Raw genomic sequence first — 23518 nt, forward strand, 5'->3', positions numbered from 1 at the left:
CTCCCCATACCTGAAATGTCGGGTGTGAGCGCTGAAATATTTATTCATGACATGGCATCGCCCGCGTTGCATCGGTTCACCTTGTACCTAAACGGGTTAAGAGCGCGGGGGAGGCATGAATGAGCGGACAGATGAAGGGGTGGAGGGGCAGCGGCGCTTAATAATTCATCCCACCACAGTATGACACCCGGCCTACAGGTGTGTGGCCGCCGCATAAGCAGGGCCAGAGCGTGAATGTTAAACAAAGACACAGAGGCAGGAATCAGCAGATGTGGAGGACGAGAGCTGTGCAGTTAGTCGAGTTTTAATAGATTGGAATTACTGGCATGGTGCAGTAACAGCTTATTGTCAGGAGAGAAGTTTTTGTGTTAAATAGAATCAGAGGAATGAGTTAATTTGTTGTTTGGGCTGAGTTGGTCAGTCGAACCCACGGCAACATATTACTCCCTATCTCCAGAAAATCAAGCTCAACTGGAGATATGTCGACAGCCGTATGAACAAACTAAAATAAGACGGATGATTTAACAGAGATTCCTAATGGGGGCTGCCATTTGGTACTTAATGTTCACATTCAAACTGCAGTGAGGCACGTCATTTCCCCATTTAACGTGATGATCTCTGCACTCCCCTCTCTCACTGCCCATGTTTATGCAGTGAACTCAGGCCCAAACATTATTAAGCATTTATAAAGAGCATGCACAAGGTTAAGGTTAGCAGAAACATGCTCAACAAAAGGATCTTGTTGTTTCTGAGGGGGGAAAAAAGGATGCTGTAAAGTGCAGCTCAAAATGGAATAGAGTGGTTTTCAAGTGGAATACAGTAGCTTGTGTTTTGTCAGAGGTAACAGTGAACAGTTTGACTGAAGATGTACAGGAGTATCTTCTAAAAGGAATTGCCTTTCTTATTTATCACACAGGTCTATTCACTTTCTGTTATTATGACGAGCATCTATACGTATCAGTATTCTGAGTAAAACAATAAGTTAATCTTTCCACTGTGAGTGACTGAAGCTTTGTGTGTTACGTTCTTTGTTTTCTTTTGTTTTATTACTATTATTATGAGTACTCAAGCAGTGTTTTCACCGATACCGCTCTTACTAAAGGCAATATTTCACTGCCACAATTATTCTCAAGTGACGTTACTCTTAGTGCTCCACACACCAAACCCATTTGTGATTATTGTCCTTACTTGTTTGTGTTGCTTTTATCTGATTGAAAAGAAACCCATGTCTGCCAATGTGGAATTTAAAAAGTCCTGTTAGAAATGGATGCAAAACCTGTTAATTGTTGCTTTCTGTTTCCATTTCCACTTTGCACAGCATCCCAACTTTTGTAAAGGGTGTTTAGTTCTTGCTTTTTGGCTTGAGAACAGTGAGGTTAAAAAGGCGTATTTTCGTAGCGCGGGAAGTGTATGTGGCTTGCCAATCTCCGCAGTGCGCCTGTGCATTGGAGTGAGCCAACTTTGTATAGCGCAGCTGTGGGGTCTGCAAAAGGCGTGAAAGAGCAATATTGGTGTTTATGCGAGCTGAAGGCAGGCGGAAAGATTAGACGAGAGGAACAAATTAAAGCAAACACTCGCTGTAGAACAAACCTTTTTACATTTGCATAAAAAGTGAAGCATCCCGAGGTTCACTCCAGCACCGTGGAACAGATAAAAAGTGGAGTAGGTTATTAACAAACTTCGGTGTAGGGATGAAGACCTGAAGCATTGCGAAAAATGCACTGATTTGCAATACACAGTGAAAAGTAGGGCTGGGTGATATGACAATAAGTACGAATACTTCTCTAATCCCTGTGACAATCTACTGTTTTGAAGAGATGGTTATATCGTGCTGTTTTCGCCTGTGTACTGCAGCTCTATGTTCAAATACAGACACTTTGCCCCACTCACTCCTCTCACTGGATAGTTACATCATGCTCTGAGTGAGTGACAGGCAGTTTGGGTGTAGTGTGTGGGATCAATTTGCATTTGAAGTACATACAGTGTCATTTATTATTGTTCTATATTTGATCACTTTGACGTACATAGACACACAATATCTGTACCAAAATATGAGACAGTCTTTGCACAGAGTAAACTAACTTCCCTTGAATCTAATTTAACTGTAGAGTAGGACATAGTAACTGCTTAGATATAGTGTGAATGCAGAAGTGCGGGTGGTTGCATCAAAACAGTGGCTAAAGCAGGTTCAATAAATAAAGACTGAAGCGGTTGTGCCCTTGTGGCAGCCCCCTTCTTTTCGAATTTATTTCGCTCTAAAACCTGGCCTGAATGTGCTCTCCTCTCCCAAAGGTATTCTAAAAGTGGCATTAGGCTGTGAATGCTATTGGAAGGAGCGCCTTGAAAAGACAGGGATGACAGACAGATAGAGAAATGAAATATCAAAATGTGTGTAGCAATGGCCTAATCATCAGGATTGAGTGATAGTGAAAGCCAAAGGTGGAATGAAAAGAAGAAAAATGGGCAGGGGAAACTAATAGCGGGAGTGACGTGTGGAGAGGGGGAGAAAGGAGGGATTTTGAGATGGAGGAACGAGGCTCTAGAGATTTTCATGGGAAGACGAGGCAGGATTAGAGGGAGGAGAAGGAGATGGGAGACTGGCTCTGGCCAAATTACCCAGGGATATATTGAGATGAAAGAAAGATGGCCGGGATACAGTAGATTTGACAGATAGAAACCGAAAGGGGCTGGGCTCGGTGGTAAATTAAGAGATTCAATCACTTCTAAAATCACTAATGTCACATTTATTGGTGCTACATCAACTGCTGCTACTACTACCCGAGGTATTTCGTTGAACCATGCAGGTGTTAACACTTCCTGCAGGAGTTTGTAGATTTGCTAATGGTGCTGTAACAGCCCACGACTTCTGTGCTACTCAAGCCTGAAAATATAACGACAAACTACTATCAGTACAACCAAAGTAATCTGTATTTCCACAGCATAACATACATGAGCTTAAAGTTTACCCTTGATTTTATAGTACAAGGAATTCATGCTAACCCTGTGCTACCGCAATGGTGAGTAACTAGCCACAGCAGGCAACTGAAAATGAAGACATCCAACTAATGACAGAAGGGACACTAGAAGGTGGCATACTGAAATGCCACATGCAAATAAGTCCACAGCAGCGGCGCATTCCCATGATGCATCTGTGGCAATAACACATGGTGAACTAATTAAATGATTGATTTGGATGCACCAAATGAAATTCTAGCCTCCCCCCGGTGATGGGCTTCTCGCTTCCTCCCGGGGACAAAACTGCAATAATACAGACTTATTCGTCAGTGTTATCAGTGCCAGGTTTATCCTGAGGCTTTGGAGATCTAATGGGGGCCGCTTTGTGCTGCACAGAGATAGTGCTTGTTGCATTGGATCGGACAGCTATTTCCTATACAGCAATTAGAACATTATGAAGAGCACAGATTGTCTGAACATGGTGGCACCTGTTAGTGGGTGGGATATATTCGGCAGCGAGTGAACATGTTGTCCACTGGGGGGGAACAAAATATGTGAAGATTCAAATCCAGCAAGCAACAAAATATGTGCAGAGATAAAGATTCCACGCACATGTATAGTGGGTAGTGGTTTAATTGAAATTAAGGATGCTAGCTGAAAACAAGAACACTTTTACTTAATCAGTAAAATGGCGGGGTTGGTACAAGTCGAGGCCAAGCTCTGCTACCCTCACTCAAAGAAACTGCTGATATCCACAACAGACTTACTCAGAAGCAAAACAGCGCAGATAAGGAAGGCTTGAACACTCACAGGATAAAAACGAGGACCCTATAGAGCGAATGAGCGATCTCAAGTTGAACTCAAGTTGGAGAAATCACACTGTCAACAACAGAGGCCGTCAGGGAAGAGATAGCGTTTGCAAATTAAGATATAGACCTGTAAACTGGTTGAAAGAAGGCGAGGTCTAGGTGCCTTAAGACTGGCAAGAAGGGAAAGATAAAGACAAAATGGAAATGGGATGCGTTAAAAGGAAAGCATATACCACGATGCAGCCGGGGACTTGGGAGTATAGATTTCTATTGTGATATCAGCGGGCCACTGCAGACCGCAATAACACTCCGGTAACAGAGGAGAGAGGAAAGGCAGGCTCATGAATCCAAAAGGAGACTACTTAAAGACACACTACGGAGCATCACTACAGGAGCTAGTAAACATTAATCAACTTAAACAAATGTGTTCCGGACTCATTTTGCATTGGGTTATCAGAAAGAAACATTTGGAAGAGGACAAATTCAAATCTAATGGTTGGCTTCCTGTCAAAACAGAAGAGAGGGGATCCCGAGGAATTTCTCACAAAACGTTGATACCAAAATAAATGCTTTTTAATGCTAAGGTGAAATGTGACGCAGCATGGCTTTGACTTGTTTGTATGTATGGCCTTGAGGTGAGCTGGGAAGGAGTTGGTGCTATTTAGTTGTGAAAGTTTACTCTGAATTGAGAATTATTTGCAAACAGTGTTAGGTGTGCAGTACAACATTCTGCAGACTACACACTTTTTAGGTGCCAGAAGCGCAGCGCCTTGTATTGGTGACTGTTCTTGATGAGTGGTGAGGTTTGGAAAGGCTCCTAGAAGCGGATTTCATTGTGGTGTTTACAGCACTGAAGTTGTGCCCAGCAAATGCACCAACAATAATGGAAATAACAAGCGCTCCAGACAGACTGAGTATGGTTATATAAACGAAACAGTCTTTGAAGGTCAGACTGAGACTGGCCTCCATTTCAGCGTCGTGTGTCGGATGTAGATGACAGTCGTGACAGTGCCAGGTGGGACTGCATCCATGTGCTCTGCCCCCGGTCGCTCCCCCGACATACTCTCTGTCTGTCTGAGGATGGGCCTTCCTAAACGGTAACATGAGCTGGCGGGAAACATACTTAAGACCTCAAAAGGACATGTTTGATGGATGAAAATTTATTAAGCAAACTCCATGTTTCTAACTTTCAATAGTAACTAAACTGAACAGGTAAAACAGACAGTGCAGGTTATAATCTGAAAGTATATTGAGAGGCGACAGTGGCTCAGTGGTAAGAGCATGCACTAATCCAAAGTTCAGTGGTCTGAATCCTACATGAATGTGTGTGAGTGACAAAGTGACATATTTGCAAGATAATCACCTATGTTCAGTATCTGGGGCAATTACTTTACTCATTTTCTTTTAGTTGAATGGAGTTCTAAAGCAGTGTATTGTGTGAGTAAATGCATTTAAAATATCTGAGGCAAAAGCAGCATCTTTAAGTGAATGGCTAGTGTCTGAGCAGTTCATCTTGAGATATTTGTCACATAGTCTTTGAAATAGTTTTATATTGTGTCACTTCCTTCCGCAGATGCATAACATTTTCGGTGAAATGATTACAGCAGCATTTGTCTCTGAAGCAGGAATGTAGGGGCTCTGACTGTTGTACTTAATCACGACAGGATCAACTCTCCAATGGAGCTTTTAAAGTGCCAAATTTGGCTTTAACGGGAACTGGTCACGAACAGAAGGACAGAGGGAGGGGAGAGAAGCACGCAGAGTTTAAGAAATAATGAGAAAGGCTCTTGAAAAAGGGGACACACTGTTAAAAGGGGCAGGGAGAGGGTTTGACAGCCACAGGAGTGATGCATGCTGGGAAACAGACAGACGAGCACATGAGTCATAAAGACATATGGATGAAGGGGAGATATTTTGTTGGCGCTTTTGTTCTTTGAACAATTGCTTTTTATAACCAATATTACAGGGTTCCTACAGGCAGCGCCAAGCCACATTTAACGCTTTTTAATAACCAAATGATTTACTTTTGATGTCTCAAATGCAGAAATCTGCGCAATCTGTGTGTTTATTTTTTGCTTTGTTTTGCAAACATTCCATCAGAGGAATGAGGGACATTTCGATATTCAAAAGCAAATTAGACACAACAGGAAACCTTTGAGCGAAAAATGCTATTTCAGTTGAACCATTATTTGACCATTATCTGACCATTATTTTTGTCTTTCTGACAAACTTGAGCAACAAAAATATATTTAAAACATTTATTCAATGGATTTATTTATTTATTTAGGTATATTTTTACGACCTTACTATTAATTTAAGAACATGTAATGCTTTGGAAACATTTGAAAAATCTGGTCACGAATTGGTCTCTGTCCTGGGGTCTTGTTTTGTCTAATTGAGGTTTAGATACAGTAGCTCTGGTTAACCTCGTCCTGCTTCAGATCTGGCTTGGTTTTGGTTGAGTGCTTTTTTTGTCCCAGTTATCCCTAAAGTATTGTCCTCTTGCGTCTGTATGCTCGCTCTGTTAAAGAGAGGGCTGGCTATGGACATGATGTATGCTTCTGAAAACCAATATCTGCCCAATCGCAGCCTGAAAAAAGCCAATATAGGAAATTACATAGGAGGTGAGATAAGACGCATGTGCCAAGGCGGTGCGTACATGCACTCACATATGAGACAAGCGGTTGAAAGAGCAGCCACAAAGACGGGGTAGACGGGGAAGATGGGGAGAAAAGGTGAGCGAGCCCAAGGGGAAGAAGTAATTAAGTGTTAAACAATATGTCAATGCTCGCGTCAGCCCGCATCAGGAGGAAGAGAGGGCGCAAGACAGGGAGGGTCACCACTCAATACATGTGTCAAATGATATTATACTCCGGGACTGGGGAAACAGGGGTGATGAAGAGGGGGTGAGCAGGTAAACACAACCTTTAAACAGGTACTTAGAGGAAATGGAGGCACGGATGATGGACGGGTAATTGGGCGAGAGTGAGAGGTCATCCAAACATGGTCGGAATGAGAAAGCGGAGATGGTGGAAGGGAAAGGAAGTAACTCAAAAACATGCGGTTGCGTTCCAAATTGGACACTGTAAATGGTGAGCTTTATTCTGAGCGAGACTTATTACCTTCTCCATTTTGAGCTGCAAAGAGTGGTTCTTCATCACTGGTTATTTGTGGTAGAGCACTCTCCTTAACAATGCTATTAGTGTATTCTCACCACGGAGATGTACAGTCGTGCTATAGAAAAGAACATGTAAAGGTCCTGAATCAAATTATAATGCTGTAAAGGGGGGTAAAATGGATATCAGTCTACTACATATAGAAATTTGCTACACGGATACAAAGCCTTTAAGATCCTCATTGTGAACGGTGTTGTCGCATAAGAGTTGGTGAAATGAAATCCAAGACCCACTTTCACATACAAGACATTTTTTTTTACACAATGGCTTTGATTATGGTTCCTAGCAAGATCAGAAGCATAAAGCATTAATCATGTATAGAAGATCCCTATTTGCAACCCTGTTCTCCGCACTATATCTGCGAGATAAACCCGGTACTTTTGTTCATTGAAATTCACCGAAGACATAAGGCAGGAAACCGGGCCAGCGTCCGTGTCAGCTGGAGTAGCAGATAATTGCTTTGTTGTTGCTATCTCCGTCTCTCTCGGCGCTGCCATCTTGTGCCATGTCAGACCACCAGGACTTCAGAGAGCTTTCTCCTGATTCGTGATCCCCCTCTCCTCTTGTCTTCTCCCTCTTCTCCTCCCGCTGATAATTACTCTTTCCGTGTCACCAGCGTGAACAAAGCGCTCCCTTGTTTTCTTCCTCGGATGCTGCTTTTTGCATCTGTGTGCTGGCTTTTAATTAGAAGCCCATAAGTATGCATAGGCCGCGCGGGGTGACAGTGCGCTGGCTGTCTGCTGTAACTGATAGAGGCGTCATGGTATTAATAGGGAAAACACTGCTTTGCCACTTTGCCACAATCCGCCTAGTCAACCTTTCATATCGCAAGATCGTCAATAGGTTATTACAGGCTGCACTTTATATTCATGAAAACAATCACTGAGGTTTTAAGATTGCCCGCGCTCACCGTACATACCTCTGTGTTATTGGTGTGTGCGTTTGACAATGGCTGTGTAAACATGGTTAAAAATGCATTATGCAGAGAGTAGAACCGAAAAACCCATCAAAGTTGCATGCGTTTGTGTCCCGCACTTCCATGTATATTTCAGTGAATTTGTTCGCCTATTTCTGTCACAGCGTGGAAAAAAAAACATCCTTGAGATACACATTGTCATACGGGAGGGGAGCGATGGAGTGGTTATAGCTCGAGAGCGCTATAGGAGGCAATGCACAGTTCTGGTAAAAATAGACTATTCAGAGATGTATTCTTCACTATTTCACAGTGTGTTACAAAGCAAACTTAGTAGCCTGTAGTCCTCAAGTATGCAGGACATCTCCATCTAACCGAATGAGATAAACGAACTCAATGAAAGGTAATGCTATGAGTAATACTATCTACTATTAAGGCATAAGACTTTGCAAGAACATTTGTAGCCGAGTCTTTGGACCCAATATAATAAAGATAGGGATTGTGTTTCGAATCCCCAATTAGAAACAATGGGCTTTTAAAATGTAAAATGGTCCGTAAAGCTTTGTAAGTCAGATTGAGCTTCTTTTATTGCGCTCATGAAATCAACTAATTGCCAGTGAAACTCTTGCGTGACTGGATTTCTCTCAACAAGTCCAATGTGGTTTTGTCAGCTTCTTTGAGCAATGGGTCCGCGGGATCGAGCGTCATGGCCAGCATATTTCTGTTCCTTGTCAGCACCAAATTCTTTGTGAAGACACTATCATCTTTTGAATGTCTGAAGCTTTTGTGTTGCCCCGTAGGCACTCAGTCCTTGTATTGTGTGAAAACCTTCAACTTAGAATCAATGAAAGCAACCAAGCATGGGAAAATAGAGATCCGCTATCATTGACAGTTGATTCTGATGCTATAGTCTGTTAAATGTATTGCCCTGTAGTGATCCAGCAGTTGCTCCACAGCCTTTGTTTATTTTTTATAATGTTTTTGTCCTGTTTTTGCTGATGTAACTCTATGGAAGTTGTTGCCTACTGACGACAAACATGGCGGACCTTTGCTTGAAATGTTTGTGTTACAATATGATCCTCAATCCATCAGTAGTAAAGATATTATTGCCTTTCCTTAAAAACGAATGATTTTGCAATTTTCGTTTTAGCAACCTGGGACAAGAACAGGACATCCAGGGAGGAAGAGGAAGTGGTTCCATAGGTAGCGAAATCCAAGACGAGGATGAACAGAGGAGAGGGAGGAGGGAGAGGAAGCCACTAAAGAGAGTATGATTAGCAGCACAGTGGAACAAAAGGAAAGAAAAGGAGTGACCTTGGCTGCTAAATAACGGTTATAGCGCTGACTAATAGAGACGTAGTACAGTCAGCGCGGGATGGAAGAGAGGGGCCGGGGGGTCAGATGGAGCTCCAATAAGGATTTGCAGTGAGCTGAACTGGAAATACCGCACTCAAGGAGAGACAAAGCGCGCCCAGGAACATTTCACAGGACTAAGCATAACTCCAAATCTAAGTCAAAGGGTGCTTAGGAGGAGGTAGGAGATGAGATAGCGAAACAGTGTGCGGCAGCAGATTTATAAGGGCCAGGAGATTGGGGAGCGGGGGATTGGCCTCAGGATGCATTGAGGTAAGGGGTAGGTAGAGTGATCGGGCAAAACCTAGGGGGGGAGTTGGATGCACACGAAATGCGAAGGATAAATTGAGAAGAGGGTCAGAAAAAGTGCTGAGAAGATGATTATTATTCATTGGCCTGCTTTAGTTTACAAGTAAAGCGGAATTCTAAAATAACTATAACCTGGATTCTTTATAGGATTTGCAGTTTAAGCATACAGGTCCAAGTGCATCAACATTAGAGAGAAGGAGTATCATACATAACCCTCCGCCATTTGCATATTGCGACCATTATAACTGCGATCCTGATTAGATTGCGATTCAATGTGCAGCCCTATTATCATTGTGAGCGAGCGACCAAGATGAGAAGTTCAGCAGTGACAGCACCGCGAGCCCTTTCTGCATAATTTATTTTGAATGTGATCGAGTCCCCATTGTCTTTAATTTTGGGCTGTACATGGTCAAAGTCGAACCCCAGTGCTCCTGATGTGAATGGCTAATGAAGTCGACCTTTTATTTATGAGTGAAAGAGGCAGGAGGGAGAGGCAGAGTTGATAAAGGAAGAGCAGAAGTAGTTACTGGTCAGAAGTATTTGCTGTGGTGGCAACAGTGAGAAAAAAACTATGTCAATACATCTGTAGACTAAAGCTGCAGGTGACATAAATGAGATGTAATATTTGTATTTTCTAACAATTATGCAGTTACTTGTAGGATTTTCATTTTGTTTTGTGTTTTATTTGAGAGAATACTATAATACAATGCTGAAATAGTTAGTCAGCACAGTAATATTTATGAACATTGGTGCTTAGTTGTAGCCAGCAATAATAATTGTAAGTAGTAACCGTCACAGTAATAGTGGTGGTGTCGGTAGCTTTCACAGTAACTTGAAAATAATGCTTTGAAGGATCAGTCCATTTTCATTATTTGCTGCACTTTTCATAAAACCAATGTTTCCAAAAAGTTGTTACCTTACAAAACCAAAAAGTATCAACCTTTTCCTCAACAGTTTTATTGAAAAAAATAATAATGAATCTTTGCTATGGAAACCCGCAACCCGCCTCAAGTCACTCACACTTGGTGAATAAGTTAATTGGCAAATTTGTTTGAGCAAACGAAACCCGACTACAGCAGGCGCGGTGACCAGCGGAAAAGGGATTTTAATGAGAATGCCCTACGTCCTGCTAGGATTATCAGTGCTTTGAGTGTCATCAGGTGCACTGCAGGCTTTTTCTTATAAATGTGAAAAAATATAAGCTCAGACAATGTGTAAATGTGCAAAAACCTGCAGAAAGGAAGAGAATCTTATTTGTATAGCGCTTTTCACATGACACAATCCGCCCAAAGAACTCAAGGACAGGGCATTTTCCTTCACTCCTTAGCATAGTGCAGCATTACACAAAAATAAAAGCATTTATCCACATTTCCTTATGGGCATCTTAATTTATCAATCAATACCTGATCCGCCTTACTAGCATAAGGATCTTCTTAAGTAGACCTCGCCTGTTTCCACTGGGCTAAGCATTAAACCCTGCATTATCCAAGATTAAAACGCCGACTTTGTATCATGAGAACGGTCAATTAAAGGGATTTCATGGCAATTCCATCATATACCCTTTGGTTTGTATTTCTAAATCAGATGCCCTAACTGATGCCATACCACCTTGAGAGCCCAGTTGGTACCAGTGTGTGAGAGTGATTGATAGTGGTTGGAGTCTGACGCTGCAGATTGGCACAAAGAATATTTTTTCCTTGTGAAATGCTGTAGTTGACTTCAGTCTGTCAAAAGTGTTCAACAAATAAAACTGTCTTCCACCTACCCTTGAGGACTGACAAGTGCACACTGGCTTGTTCCCATGTATGAACTGAGTAAAAGACGTTTTTGTCCTCTACCGCAGTCTGGCGTGGCTTTTCTTCAAGTCAAATGCCCTTCAGACACAAGCCTAGTGCTTGCTGGATTAGCTAATTACGGCAAGCCAAAAAGCATGTTGAATTATTGCAATCATGTTGTTCTATTTTAAAAACCTTAGGTAGGGGCCTTTTGTTGAGCTCTTCAAGTCTGAGTCATAGCACGCTGGGATGCCATTCGCGGGGTTGTATCTGGAGTCTAGGAGGAGCAGCAAAACATGAAGACAATACACGGCTTTTGATATGGTTTGAAAAGGCAGGGAGTGCGGGAGAGAAAGCCGGCAGAGAATACAAAAAGGATGACAAAATATCCGACATCAAAACACTTGTGCCCACACAAGAGGAGTGGACCGCGGAGGCCAAAGTCATCGCAACAGACACTTGAGCTCCCACATAATGGCACAACTAAAAGAAAGAAAAAAAAACTGTCAGGAATTAACAATAGACTAAAAACAATGCAGCCCAACACAATGCAAACAACGTAAAGGAGATTCAGAACAGAACACAAAAAAACTCATTTGGCGCAGCACCAACTGTTTTTGCAGTCCATTGTTAACTTTGTTACGAGTGCAAAAAATGCAATTACACACTGTGAGTATTCATTCCAGGGTGGTTTACGCCAACTATTTTCTCAAGTGACAAAGTAAGAAACAACCGCTTTATGTCTCAAAACGAATTCAAAACAAGCCCTGCCCTTAGATTTTCTTATGACCAACAATGATTTAAAAAGCCGGGGTGGCACATAAATGGCGCAATGCCTGGAGTGAAGTCTGATCACGCAGCGGATCGGCACAAGCCCTGCACTCCAAATGAGCAGACAGAGTTCTCCTTTCATGTTCCCTGGGCGCGCTCTCCATCAATAGCCTCATTTTCTCTGCCTTTCCCTCCACTGCAGTATCCACTCCTGCAGCGCTCGAGTCCATCCTTTCACCTGCATTTCCACACAATCTTTTGTTACATTCATCTTTTTCCTCTTATTTTCAAAAGGCAACTAGACATGCCAGGTGGGCTGCTGCGCCTGTAGTTTACTTTGGGTCTAACTTTGCAGATATCGTGAGAATATTAATTTAGCTGACCAGTGCTTTTCTATTCTTCTCTCCCTCTTTAGGATTCTGCCCTCCACCAGCGACCGCTTCCTGCTGAAGAACTTGGTCTCCGGAGTGGATTATAATTTGTGCGTGCTGGCCATTTTTGATGACTCCATCACAACATTAGCAGCAACAAAGGTCCTGGGCTGCACCAGCTTTTCCACAAAGGATGTTTACCCAGCATGTCGTTCTCTTCAAGCGCACTTCCTGGGCGGTACTCTCACCATACTGGTCGGTGGGATTGTAGTAGTCACTCTACTCGTTTTTACTGTGGCGCTCATGGTTCGCCACCGCGTGTGCAACCACTCGGACCATCTGATATGTCACAATAGCAACAGCGAAGCAGGAGGCGGAGCTTGTTGCCAAAGCGGAGGGATAGGGGGCGGAGACAAAGGGGGGAACAGCAGTGGATGTTACCAGTCCAATGGCCAAGGGGACATGATGATGGTGGTGCTGCCCAATGGGCTGCCGGCCAAAAGAGGGGAGAAAGACAAAGACAGTGAGAAGGAGAAGGAGGTGGTAGAACCAGCCTCCTCTGTGCCCCCTAAACTGCCCCCAAAACCTCGGAGCAAGCCCAAAGTGAACCTGGAGCAGTTCCTGTCTGCTGGGGGGGTGGTCTCCAGCACAGCAGGGGGAGAGATGGCTCTGGTGGTGCGGCAGAGGAAGCTGGAGAAAGCTTACACCTCAGACAGTGACAGAACTCTACTGTACTACACTCCGTCGCCCCCTTCTACACTGCCCCGTCAGGCGCGCACCAGGGAACGCCCCCCGCCCCGGTTGGAGCGGGAGCTCACCAATCGAGCTAGTTTTTCTCTGGCTGCTCCTCTCAGAGACGCTGAGCTGATAGACTGGAGAATGAGCCCCAGAGCCAGGGACAAATGGAACTCGTCTCAGGCCTACCAGAGCCCGGTGTCACCCCTCAGCCCGGGCTGTGGTGCGGTCAGTAAGCGCCGGCACTCCTTGGACATGGGTTCATCTGTAGCTTTGGCTAGTGACGCAGCAGCCACTGTGGCCAAGCGCTACGGCGCAGTCAGCTATGCCAAACGGCTCAGCGTCATCTGGACCAGACGCAGCCAGTCTCTCCACGGGATGCTGGTGCAGTGCGCCTCAACAACAAGCACAACATCTTCAACGGCCAGCGACGACGTAGAAAGCGGCACCGGGTTTGGGGCCCGTTGCGAGTTCCAACGAGGATATATTCATGCCTACAACACAACCAACTCCAACTCAAACACGGGGATTACCTGTGGGAAAGCGACCAGCAGCAAAGAGGTCAAACGAGAGAAAAGCAAAGATGGGAAGAGTGCGGAGGAGCTGGAGGAAAGTGTAGTGTAGGTGAGTAGTGACAGGGAGGAGCTTCTGAAAGAGTGAATGTGGTATTGATTTGGGGAAGGCAGAGAGCTAGAACCCGGGGATGGCCAGATAAGGCGACCGCAGATGAGCTGAGATGGGCGTGATCAGGAGGAGGGAGGACTATTGGCTACGGTCTATCTTGTGCAGTAGCTTGATTTGCCTAGGGAGCAGTCACCAGGAATGAAAAAGTGCACCTGAAAGCAAGGAGTTTTTTTTAAATACTCTCTTTTTGATGACCTTAGGAGTGACTGGCAGAAAAATTAGTGTGTGGAACAAAGTGTTGACAGGAAAAGAATGGGAAAAAATATTGGAGCGGAGAGTTGGTGAAAGGGTATTAAATACTCAAGGCTGCCTTCGAGCTTTATGACAGAGGCGAAAGTAGCGCGACAAAAACAAAAGTCTAGTTGTGACAGCCCGCGAGGATAGATACAAGAGGAGGAAGGGACATAATAAAAAATGGGGGGGGAACTCATCCAAGCGAGCCGGAGTACAAGGTGATAGATCCTAGACAGCGAGGTTGTGAGATCAGGGAGAAATCTCAGTAAAGCTTAGGCACTAATAGAACTAGACTTACATCCTCCAGAGGGGCCTGCCCACACAGCACCACAACATCGGATCAAAAAACAACAACACAAAGGTACTCTTTTCTGGAAACAATATAAAAAAGGGAAAAAAATGGGGCAGTTTTTCATTGTTCTTGTTACCGACGAGGCCATTTTCGATATTTCTTTCTTTCCCCTAAAATACAATACAATGAATGTGACTTTTATGTGTCCTCAGTGGCTGTGGACAATGATTTTGGCTGTAGCTTTGGCCCGGGGATTATGGAGGCATAAATACAGAGTTGCAGCATTGGACATGATCAATCGATAAGGAGCTGGAAGGAGCAACGACGTTATTAAAAGAGGAGACATTGAGGATTACAAAACATGGTCGATATGGATTACCAAACAAGGAGGCAGCAGGCTCGGTTAGAACGGACAGAAAAGGGATGATGGATGCTAAGCGTGCATGCATTGACAAATCACTGCGGGAAGGAGGCACAATTTTTGAATGTCTATGATCAGAAATGGTGGACTTTTGGGGCTTTCAAGTCGTCCTGCTCAAGATAACAACGTGAGGGAGCAAGTATTTTTACCTTAAGCGGTATTGCAGCACTGTAAGAAAGCAACAATACTTGGATGACATTGCGACTTCAGACTCTGCCACAAAAGTTCCCGAGCTTTGAATGTTAAAGATGATGAAACAGTGAAACACTCCTATTGACCATTACAAGAACAAAAACAGACTCAAGAGGAAAAAAAAATATGAAAACTTGAAAATACCTATATATATAGTAAATATATATAAATGATGTTACTTGTCGCACCATGTGTTTCTGTTTTCCAAGTTTTCTGGGGAATGATGTTAGGATGAATTATATAAAAAAGTGTGATTTCTTGTTTCCAAAGGACAAACAAAAACCGTCTGGTCTTATTTGATGAGAAGAAAATGTGTTGGGGTAGAAAAACAGAACTTAAAGCACACAAGCTGGAAAGCACATAGCCCAAACATACAAAGATGCCTATAAACAAGGCTGGTTTCAGTACTGTGCAAAGGTTTTACAGAGGGTTCAAAATGATGGCAAGTGTTTTATGATTTTCTATTTATTTTAATGTTATTTTATTTCATGTCCAAGGCCGAAGATATACAAATATGTTTAGTAGATGGTTTATAGTTAAAGATGCGCTCCTTATCTCATACGAAAGATCATTCTACTTGAAAGTTTGAGCCTAGGTCTGGGCTTGGGTTGCAGGGGTTTCTCGTTTGGGTTTTTGTTCATTGCCTTACTTAAAAACTGGTCCAAGATCTTTGCACAGCACTGTAGATTCATTATAAGAACTACTACTGTTGTTGCTTTCCGTTTTCATTTGGTTCTGCCAAAGTCAATATTGTTCTCTGGACTTGTTATAAATAAAAAATACATGTATGGAACAAGAGAGCGTCATTACCAAGCGAAGAGTCTTGTGTGTCACACGTCTATGTGCATATGTGCTGTTTTTCAAATGTATGAGCTCATGTGCCAAATAATTTACATTACGATTCGCCTGTGTCATTGCCATTTATTTCTAATACCCAAACAATCGGGGTCTGCAGAATTGAACACGCTGCAGTGTTTGTGCGCCGGCAAATCTGGGTCAGATTTTCAGTAAATGTGGCAGGATTAGCCGATGATTCAGACCTGATGAAGACATTGAGCCCAAGGCAAAACCAGATTGCAAGTTGAGAAGATTTCAAATGTGAGCTCGTTCTGGACGTGCCAAGAGGGAAGTTGTTTACTTGTCTGCTGGCCCAGCTGATTATAGGGTAAAGTGGTCTTTAAAGGGTCTCTAAAACAGACAGGATGCAGAGATCAGGCACAACATTATGACCACTAACATTAAGCTGACAAAATGTGTCATCCTATGTTAGAGGTTACAATTATAAGCAAGTAAACACGGGGATGCATGAAAGTAGGAAAAGAGACATGAGTTTCATAAGGCTTTCATACTGATAATAGTAATCAAGCAATATTTTACATTACTTAAAGTTAACTTAATTGTGTTATCAGTTATTGAAGCGACAAAACCTCTCATCACAGACACATAAATATATGAATATGTTTTAAAACTCAATGTTGTTTACGTGTTCAGTCTGATGAAGATTACCACTCAAACGAGGATGCATCTACAGGAACAAGAAAAAAAAGTGAACCAATAACAACATGATAAAAGAGCATTCAGACTCAGGGACAGAAGCAAATGTGTGCAGTTTTGGAGTGGATAAATGATGTTAAAGATAAAACCAACAACTGAAATGTTCAGCTTCAATAATAATAGGTTCATAATGAGCATCCATCATGTATAAACCACTCTTGACAGTCTGTAAAGCTCTGGTGATGTCTATACTAACCATACTAATTAAGTCTAAATAGGCAGACTACAAGGTGAAGAGGTCAATAATGAAAACAGATGCAGAGCGTTGTGATACAGGCGCTCGCTGGGACCAGGTGGCCTTGGAAAACAAGGATAGAAGACTGCATTACTGGCTGCTGTGAGGAGGAGGTCGGGGATGCCGTGGTATTCCCAAGATAAATGGGGTGGGTATAATCTCAGCAGTGTGTGGTGGGACGGGCTCCCGGTACACAGCACACGCCGCTGCAGGAGCGTGGCAGCAGGCCAGCACCAACCTCCAACAAAGAACTGACAAAATACAGTTATATCCACCAGCTTTCACAAAAGTGTGCCCCGGAGAGCAGGGAAAAGGGTGCTTGATTTGACTTAACTCTCCATCTGTAAGGCTTTTTCTATGTTTAAATCAATTTCAATAACTTTCATAGATGTGCTACTTTGTTCTACCAGAAAATGTTTACCAAATGACAAACTTGCAAGCCAAATTGATTAAAAAACAAGAGGTATTACAACAAGAATCCTATAATGGAAAATCGGGGCTTAAAACATGAATTTGGGTACTACAGCATTGATATTTTCAGTTATGTGTTTATGTGAGAATAACTATGAACACAATCATCCCACGTTTAGCTAACAGCATGCTAGCAAATCTATGGCACAGCGAAGAACACACTGATAAAAAATAATCTAAAGTAAGAACAGATAACAACAGAATTACAGATATACGAAATGAAACACTACAAAGAACAGTACAAGTGGACATTAGGCTACAGGGTCAACATTTGATCATAAGTAACCGTTCCAATCTGCCTGTGCACGAGATTCAGCGTGTGCTGTCGGCTAACGTAATTTGGAATGAGAACAGCACCTCCCTGCTCTTGTGCCCGCGGCGAAACTCTGGCCTAATTCGACTAATTAAAAAACGCTGAGTAACGAGGCCTTTGCACACACAGGCGTTGGCTTCACACATCCACTGTGGCAGGGTCCTCTTTAGAACAGATGGTAGTGCGCCTTTGGTTGAAATACTTCTGACATTTGCAGTTATGATCAAGGTATGAAGCGGTCTGCTGAGTCACAGAGGGGCAAACAAAGAGACCGCAGAGACCAGGTTGGACCAAAGGGACGTGACCTAAAACATTTGGGAATTGGACTGATAATGGGAAGAATGAAGACAAATCAAGAGACACATGCCTTTCCAGTGACATCACGCATTGTTCCAGTGGCCATTTTGCAGTACTACAACATGTAACAATATCTCTACTCAGGATGAAATTACAGACAACTGATGGACAGTGGCATTTTTATGTACTCGTAATCATTGCTCAAGAACATAACAGTAAAAACACGGCCCAAGAGACGCACGTTTATGTGATACAAGCATATAAGTCTGTGACACAGACGTAGCAGCTCTGTCTGTCAAGCTACAGCAGGATTTACTAAAGATCTGCTTCACTCCTCAGACTATATTAACACATCAAAGAGGAAACAGAAAATCTTTCGCTGTGATTTTTACAGTTTGTCATGTCAACAGAGCCTCAGTCTGAGTCTGACGTTAGCATGCTACCGGTTAGCAACTGTCATCAACCAACTGTCAATGGCTACAACACGATAAACAAATGTGTGGCTTACATCTATGAACACTGAGGAAATACTACAGTAACAGCTCAGCTAACACTGTCATGTTGTAGCCAAGGTTTGGAGTGTGGTTCAGGGTTTTCTCTTGGAGAGGTCAGAGCTGAGCTATCCGGTAGCATGCTAACATCTTAAACACCGACTCACTGGTTTCTTCACATAAACGTGCGTCTCTGAGGCCGTGTTTTTACTGTTATCTTCTTGAGCAATGATGACGAGTACATAAAAATACCACTGTCAATCAGTTTTCTTTCTTTTATATCCTGAGTAGAGATATTGTTACATGTTGTAGTACTGCATAATTCTCCACTCTGTACTGAAAATGGCTGCCATAATAACAAAAGTTACATGACTGAAAATCTTTGGGGAAAAAAGCAGCAATAACAGTTGCTACTGCAGTATCATTTATATTTGATTCCAGTTTATACTTTCACAATACTCTAACAACACTATGTTTCAGTTTGCTAGCACTAGAGTGTACAATCTATTGCTTTAACCCTTTGCAGACTTTCTCAACAGGAAATATTTCAACCTGAAAGCATAAATTAATCTCTTTAATTCCTATAATTGATAATGGCTTGTTCCACCATATGTGCTGGCCGCCTGCTTGTCTCTAAACTGCATCTGTTGTATTACATTCTGTCTCTTGGAATATTTTATTGAAGCTACAGTTGGTTCAGCGCGTTCTCTCCAAACTTCGTCCGAAGCGATAAATCATTTTTTCAAATCTTCAACTGCGCTGCTGTTCGAGAAGACGACGTCTCCAAATCATAGACACAAAATCCATATTGACTTTGGTGCAGTAGTTTGAGTAATGAGGCCCCGGAGACATGAGTGCTTGGGACTTGAAATTAAAGCAGATGACAATAACACATTCCACTGTGATACGTTACAGTCTTATCTTTAACTTGATTAAGGATGGGGTGGGGGAGGATAGGTTTTAAGTTTCAGTTAAGCACAAACAAAATCGGAAGCATATTGCTCATCAAACTGTCCAAAATCATGACTACAGCCTGCACATTATTAAGTTACCACCATGCACATTTGTTTATGGCTGTGAGAGCAAATCTTGGTTAAATTGAAGTCATTTTGCGATGTATGACTATTGTGTCAGCTAGAATTGCACAAACAGTAAGTTGGCAATGTATTGTGCAACCATAGTTTCGCTCACACACATGTTTTGTGTACGAGAAGGGCTTTCTCAAAATAGTACGCGCTACAGTACAGATACTACTACTATGTCTATATATAGGATTTCACTGGGTACTAGCTTTCCTGCAGCATCTGTCACTTCTCATGTGTTGTAAAGAAGCCGAGCGTGGCCTGGAGATGGGTTTGAGATGCTGAGAGAGAGAAAAGAGAGAGCGTTAGCATATACTGTATATAAGAAGAGGAAGATGGATCTGACAGACGAGCAGCTGCCAGGATCACAACCCACATAAGGAAGGCAGAAAGATAAAGGGAGGGGGGCATGTGAACTTAATGTTTGTGTTGCAACTGAGTCAGCCATTGTAGAAGAGGTTTTCAAAGTCATTAACTGGGGGGGGGGGCTTCTTTACTCTCATCTGAACAAACCTGGTAATAAAGCTGGTGGAGCAAGTGTTTACAGACCAGCTTCATTGATGACATCCATTGAGATATTCAATTGTCCGATAGAAAATAACAAAACATTGGGGTCGTTCATCTCCCCCTGGTGTGTCTGGCCAAAAAAACATCCTTGCAGCTTTCCCTGCTCCAACCCGGAGACCCCAATACACACTAATAGAATCACAAAGAAAAAGCTAACTGGGTAACAGTCAAAGCTTACTGCGGGCTAGCACCACTTAAGCAGTATTTACAGCCAAGTTTCAGGGGAAAAAAATATCTCCATTGTGTAATTGGATGTACAATATCCCTCTCTCACTTTTGTCTTTTCTGTCAGCGTAGTATTTAATCTCATGGACAATTAATGAGTAAAAAGTGTGTTCATTTGTATATTGTAAACATGTGCACTGACTTGATTGATACAAAAAAAAGGGCAAAGAATTCCAAACGAGCAACAAAGGCGCTGCTTGTATTTTGAAATGATAGCTACACTGTGGAATCTGACATCTTCTACTTCAAGGGAAAGATTTTTTTTTCAAATAAGCACAAACCATAAATTCCAAAATGGCAATACGTAGAAGTTTGAAAGAATCAAGTCTCTTCACTTTTCAACACTATAGGATCTAAAGAGCTTTGTCTCACTGGTACTGAAAATTCAAACAATAAAATCATACTTATTACAGCACTATCGGTTCACCTAATTGTCCTCACCTCAGCACCACTTCTACACAATAGCGAAAGATTGCAGCGGCGAATTAAGACAAGAGAAAGACGACTGCAGCAAAACCCACAATCCACAGGGTACGGGGGAGCAGCAGGTCACCGCGAAGTGAATATAAGCCCTTTGCAAAAGCTTGAATGAGGAAGTCCGCGGAGGTGAAGGAGAGAGCAAATTAGACCGTGGAGCGAATTACTGCGTCAAACCGGCGAGTTAAACGATGCATGAAGGTACGGCCCTGTGCCATTTTAACACCTCTGTGGGTGCTCCAGTGTCTTCCCTTCCTACTCCTGTGGTCGCACCAAAAGGTGCAGCACTGTGACACGGCATCTGCAAATTAACTGCAACCTCGGTGAAATTAAACACACTCAGACTGATGGGGCGACAGATAGAGGCGATCAATAACGGGGGGCATCACATGTACACAAATACGATATCTACTTCCTATGGCAAGTAACTAATATTGTTGTGTGTATACAGAATTTGTGGTTTATTTTTGCTGTTAAATATACAGCTTATAGTTCAGATCCAGGAGTGATATAGGAAATTGTTTACTATTTTGAAAGAACACCTGGTTTCATGTACTAAAAGTTAAGCTTATTTTTGTCTTTCAAATGAGCTCCCTCTGAAGTACCTATTAAACACAAATGTCCTGAATAAATCAGCCCTATGCCCCTAATAAAGCGCCCCCTGCTGTCACAGTTCAACAGTGACACATTTTGCATTTTAACCTCTTAACCAAGTGCATTTTCTCCAGTTCAGCTTTACGCAAATCTAAAAGCATATAGCTTACTGTAAAGGCCAGTGTAACGCCTCATTTGAAAGCTAAGACCTACAAAACTCATCTAAAGTGATCATTTTCATCTCATTTTTGTCACTTTTTCATCCCATTTTTGTCATATTTTCATCACATTTTAGTCACATTTTCATCACATTTTAGTTTAATTTTTTTTGGCGTTTTCATCCTTGTTTTCGTCTCATTTTCGTCGCTATTATGTCGTTGGATTCTTCAATAAGTTTTAGATTTGAGTAAAGCCAAACTGGAGAATATGCCCTTGGTACAGGTGGGGGTTAAGAGGTTAAGCATCATACACAAGCTCATAGACAAGGCATTTGGAAAAAATGGCCAAAAAACCCTCGCAAAATTGGCATCGGCCTGAGAAAAACCCATTTCGATCGACCTCTAGTCTTAAAGCAATCATTTTCTTTAATTTTCTGAAGAGGAATTGATCGACCATTATATCTGCTATCGGCCTGCTCTACAGTAATTACGGTTGCAAAAATCCATGCTTAGCTACCGTAGAAATATGTGTCCAGGGAGCGCTCTCCAGATCTGTTGCTTTTAGTTCATGGGCAGGACTACTGTACATAGCTTAGATTAGTCTATAGTGCATGTTTTTGCATAATGCAGGAAACCAGAGCTCTCCAAGAAAAAACAACCAGACTCATGCAACATGCAAACCATGCAAAGAAAGACCCACGCAGGGCCCAAGAATGAAGCCCAGGGCATTGGCTTCACTGTGTGGCCAAGCAGCAGTGGAGTCACAAGCTTAGTATACTTTTTACACTCTCCAAAATTTGGACCGATTGATTAGATGACTGATTAGATTTAAGTCTTTCTGCTACACCAGTAAGAGTTGGTAACTATTGGGAACTTTAATGGTTTAAGAGATTAATGTTTTATAAAATTAGCATTAGACTGTGCTCAAGTTTTTGTACACACATACACTTTTGGTATATATTCTTTCAATGGTCCAACCAGAAGAGACATTTATTAATCTATTTTCTCTCAACGTCCTGTGAGCTTCATCCCTCAAGTTTAATATGCTTTCCGCTTCCTGTTTCTACATTTGGACCACAGCTCCTTGTACTCAGATATTAAAATTATTCCCCACTCTTAATAACATGGCATCCAAATATAGCAACTGGCATTTTATATTTGGCCACTGTCTGTTTGTTTTCTTAGCCTGGAAGAATCTAATCTCAGTCATATATGAGATGACGACACCTAACAGCACCGCAAGTCCAAATAAACAAACACATTTCCATATATGAACAGCGATTGCATTTCATTGAAGTTGATGCCTAATTCCCCATCAGCTTTACATAAAAAAAACAAATCAAAAGCAAGTTTGAGAATGTTCTAAATGTCAAAGGAAACTCTAGTCATTTGTTTCTTGCCCCTTTAATGACATTACCTGACTATTTCATCATATTTCCGCCACTATTTTTGTCATAAAGTTTCCAAACCCCTAACTTTACCTTATTACACCTTATTCCAAGCCGTCATTTTAGCATTAAGCTCTGTTCACAGCCTCCACGGGACCTCCCTTCGTCCTCATTAGCTGCTTCAAAATACCACCCATTGCCCATTTTCCGACATCTTCAGGGTGTCCTGCCTTCCCTTGTCCTTTCATCATGTTCCTTGCTCCGTACTGAGTTTTTGTCATCATAAGGAGGCGGACGATTTTCGACACCCACACTCATGCCAGGGAAGTCTTGTAGGTCTGGCCAAGTCTGTGTGGTAATGATGCAGACATACATTCTGTGGGTAGCTGTCTTTTAATGGGCTGCTTTAGAGTAACAGGGAACAGGATAGCGAGCAAACGAAGAGTCGAACACTATGCAGGATGTGAAATCAAATCACTGACTGAGTAATGGATGGGGTGAAGAAATTCAGTGGGATTTTCAAAGCCCTTAATGAAAAAGAAGTCTGAGAAATAGCTCAACTATCACAATCCAAATACTTTGAGTGGAGTGTCTTGCCCAAGGACAAAACAAAAGGAGAGGAAATGCTTGTGCCATGGATTGGACTGTGGACAGTAGAGCATTTGCCACTGATCCA

General features: G+C 42.4%; 2 protein-coding genes across 2 annotated transcripts in view; one reads left to right on the plus strand and one right to left on the minus strand.

Moving 5' to 3' along the window:
* The window catches only part of LOC306980618 (leucine-rich repeat and fibronectin type-III domain-containing protein 2-like), a 46107-nt gene extending 30536 nt beyond the window's left edge, over nt 1–15571 (plus strand). The window contains exon 7 of the mRNA XM_079580044.1: nt 12411–15571. Coding sequence (XP_079436170.1) covers nt 12411–13791 — 1381 coding nt within the window. The 3' untranslated portion in view covers nt 13792–15571. The remainder of the gene's footprint in view (nt 1–12410) is intronic.
* LOC306980998 (pyruvate carboxylase, mitochondrial-like) overlaps nt 1–23518 on the minus strand; it is a 362010-nt gene that overhangs the window by 128374 nt on the left and 210118 nt on the right. The gene's annotated exons all lie outside the window — the stretch shown is intronic.

This window comes from Gobius niger (genome assembly GCF_951799975.1).
Source record: "Gobius niger genome assembly, chromosome: 21".
Lineage (NCBI taxonomy): Eukaryota > Metazoa > Chordata > Actinopteri > Gobiiformes > Gobiidae > Gobius > Gobius niger.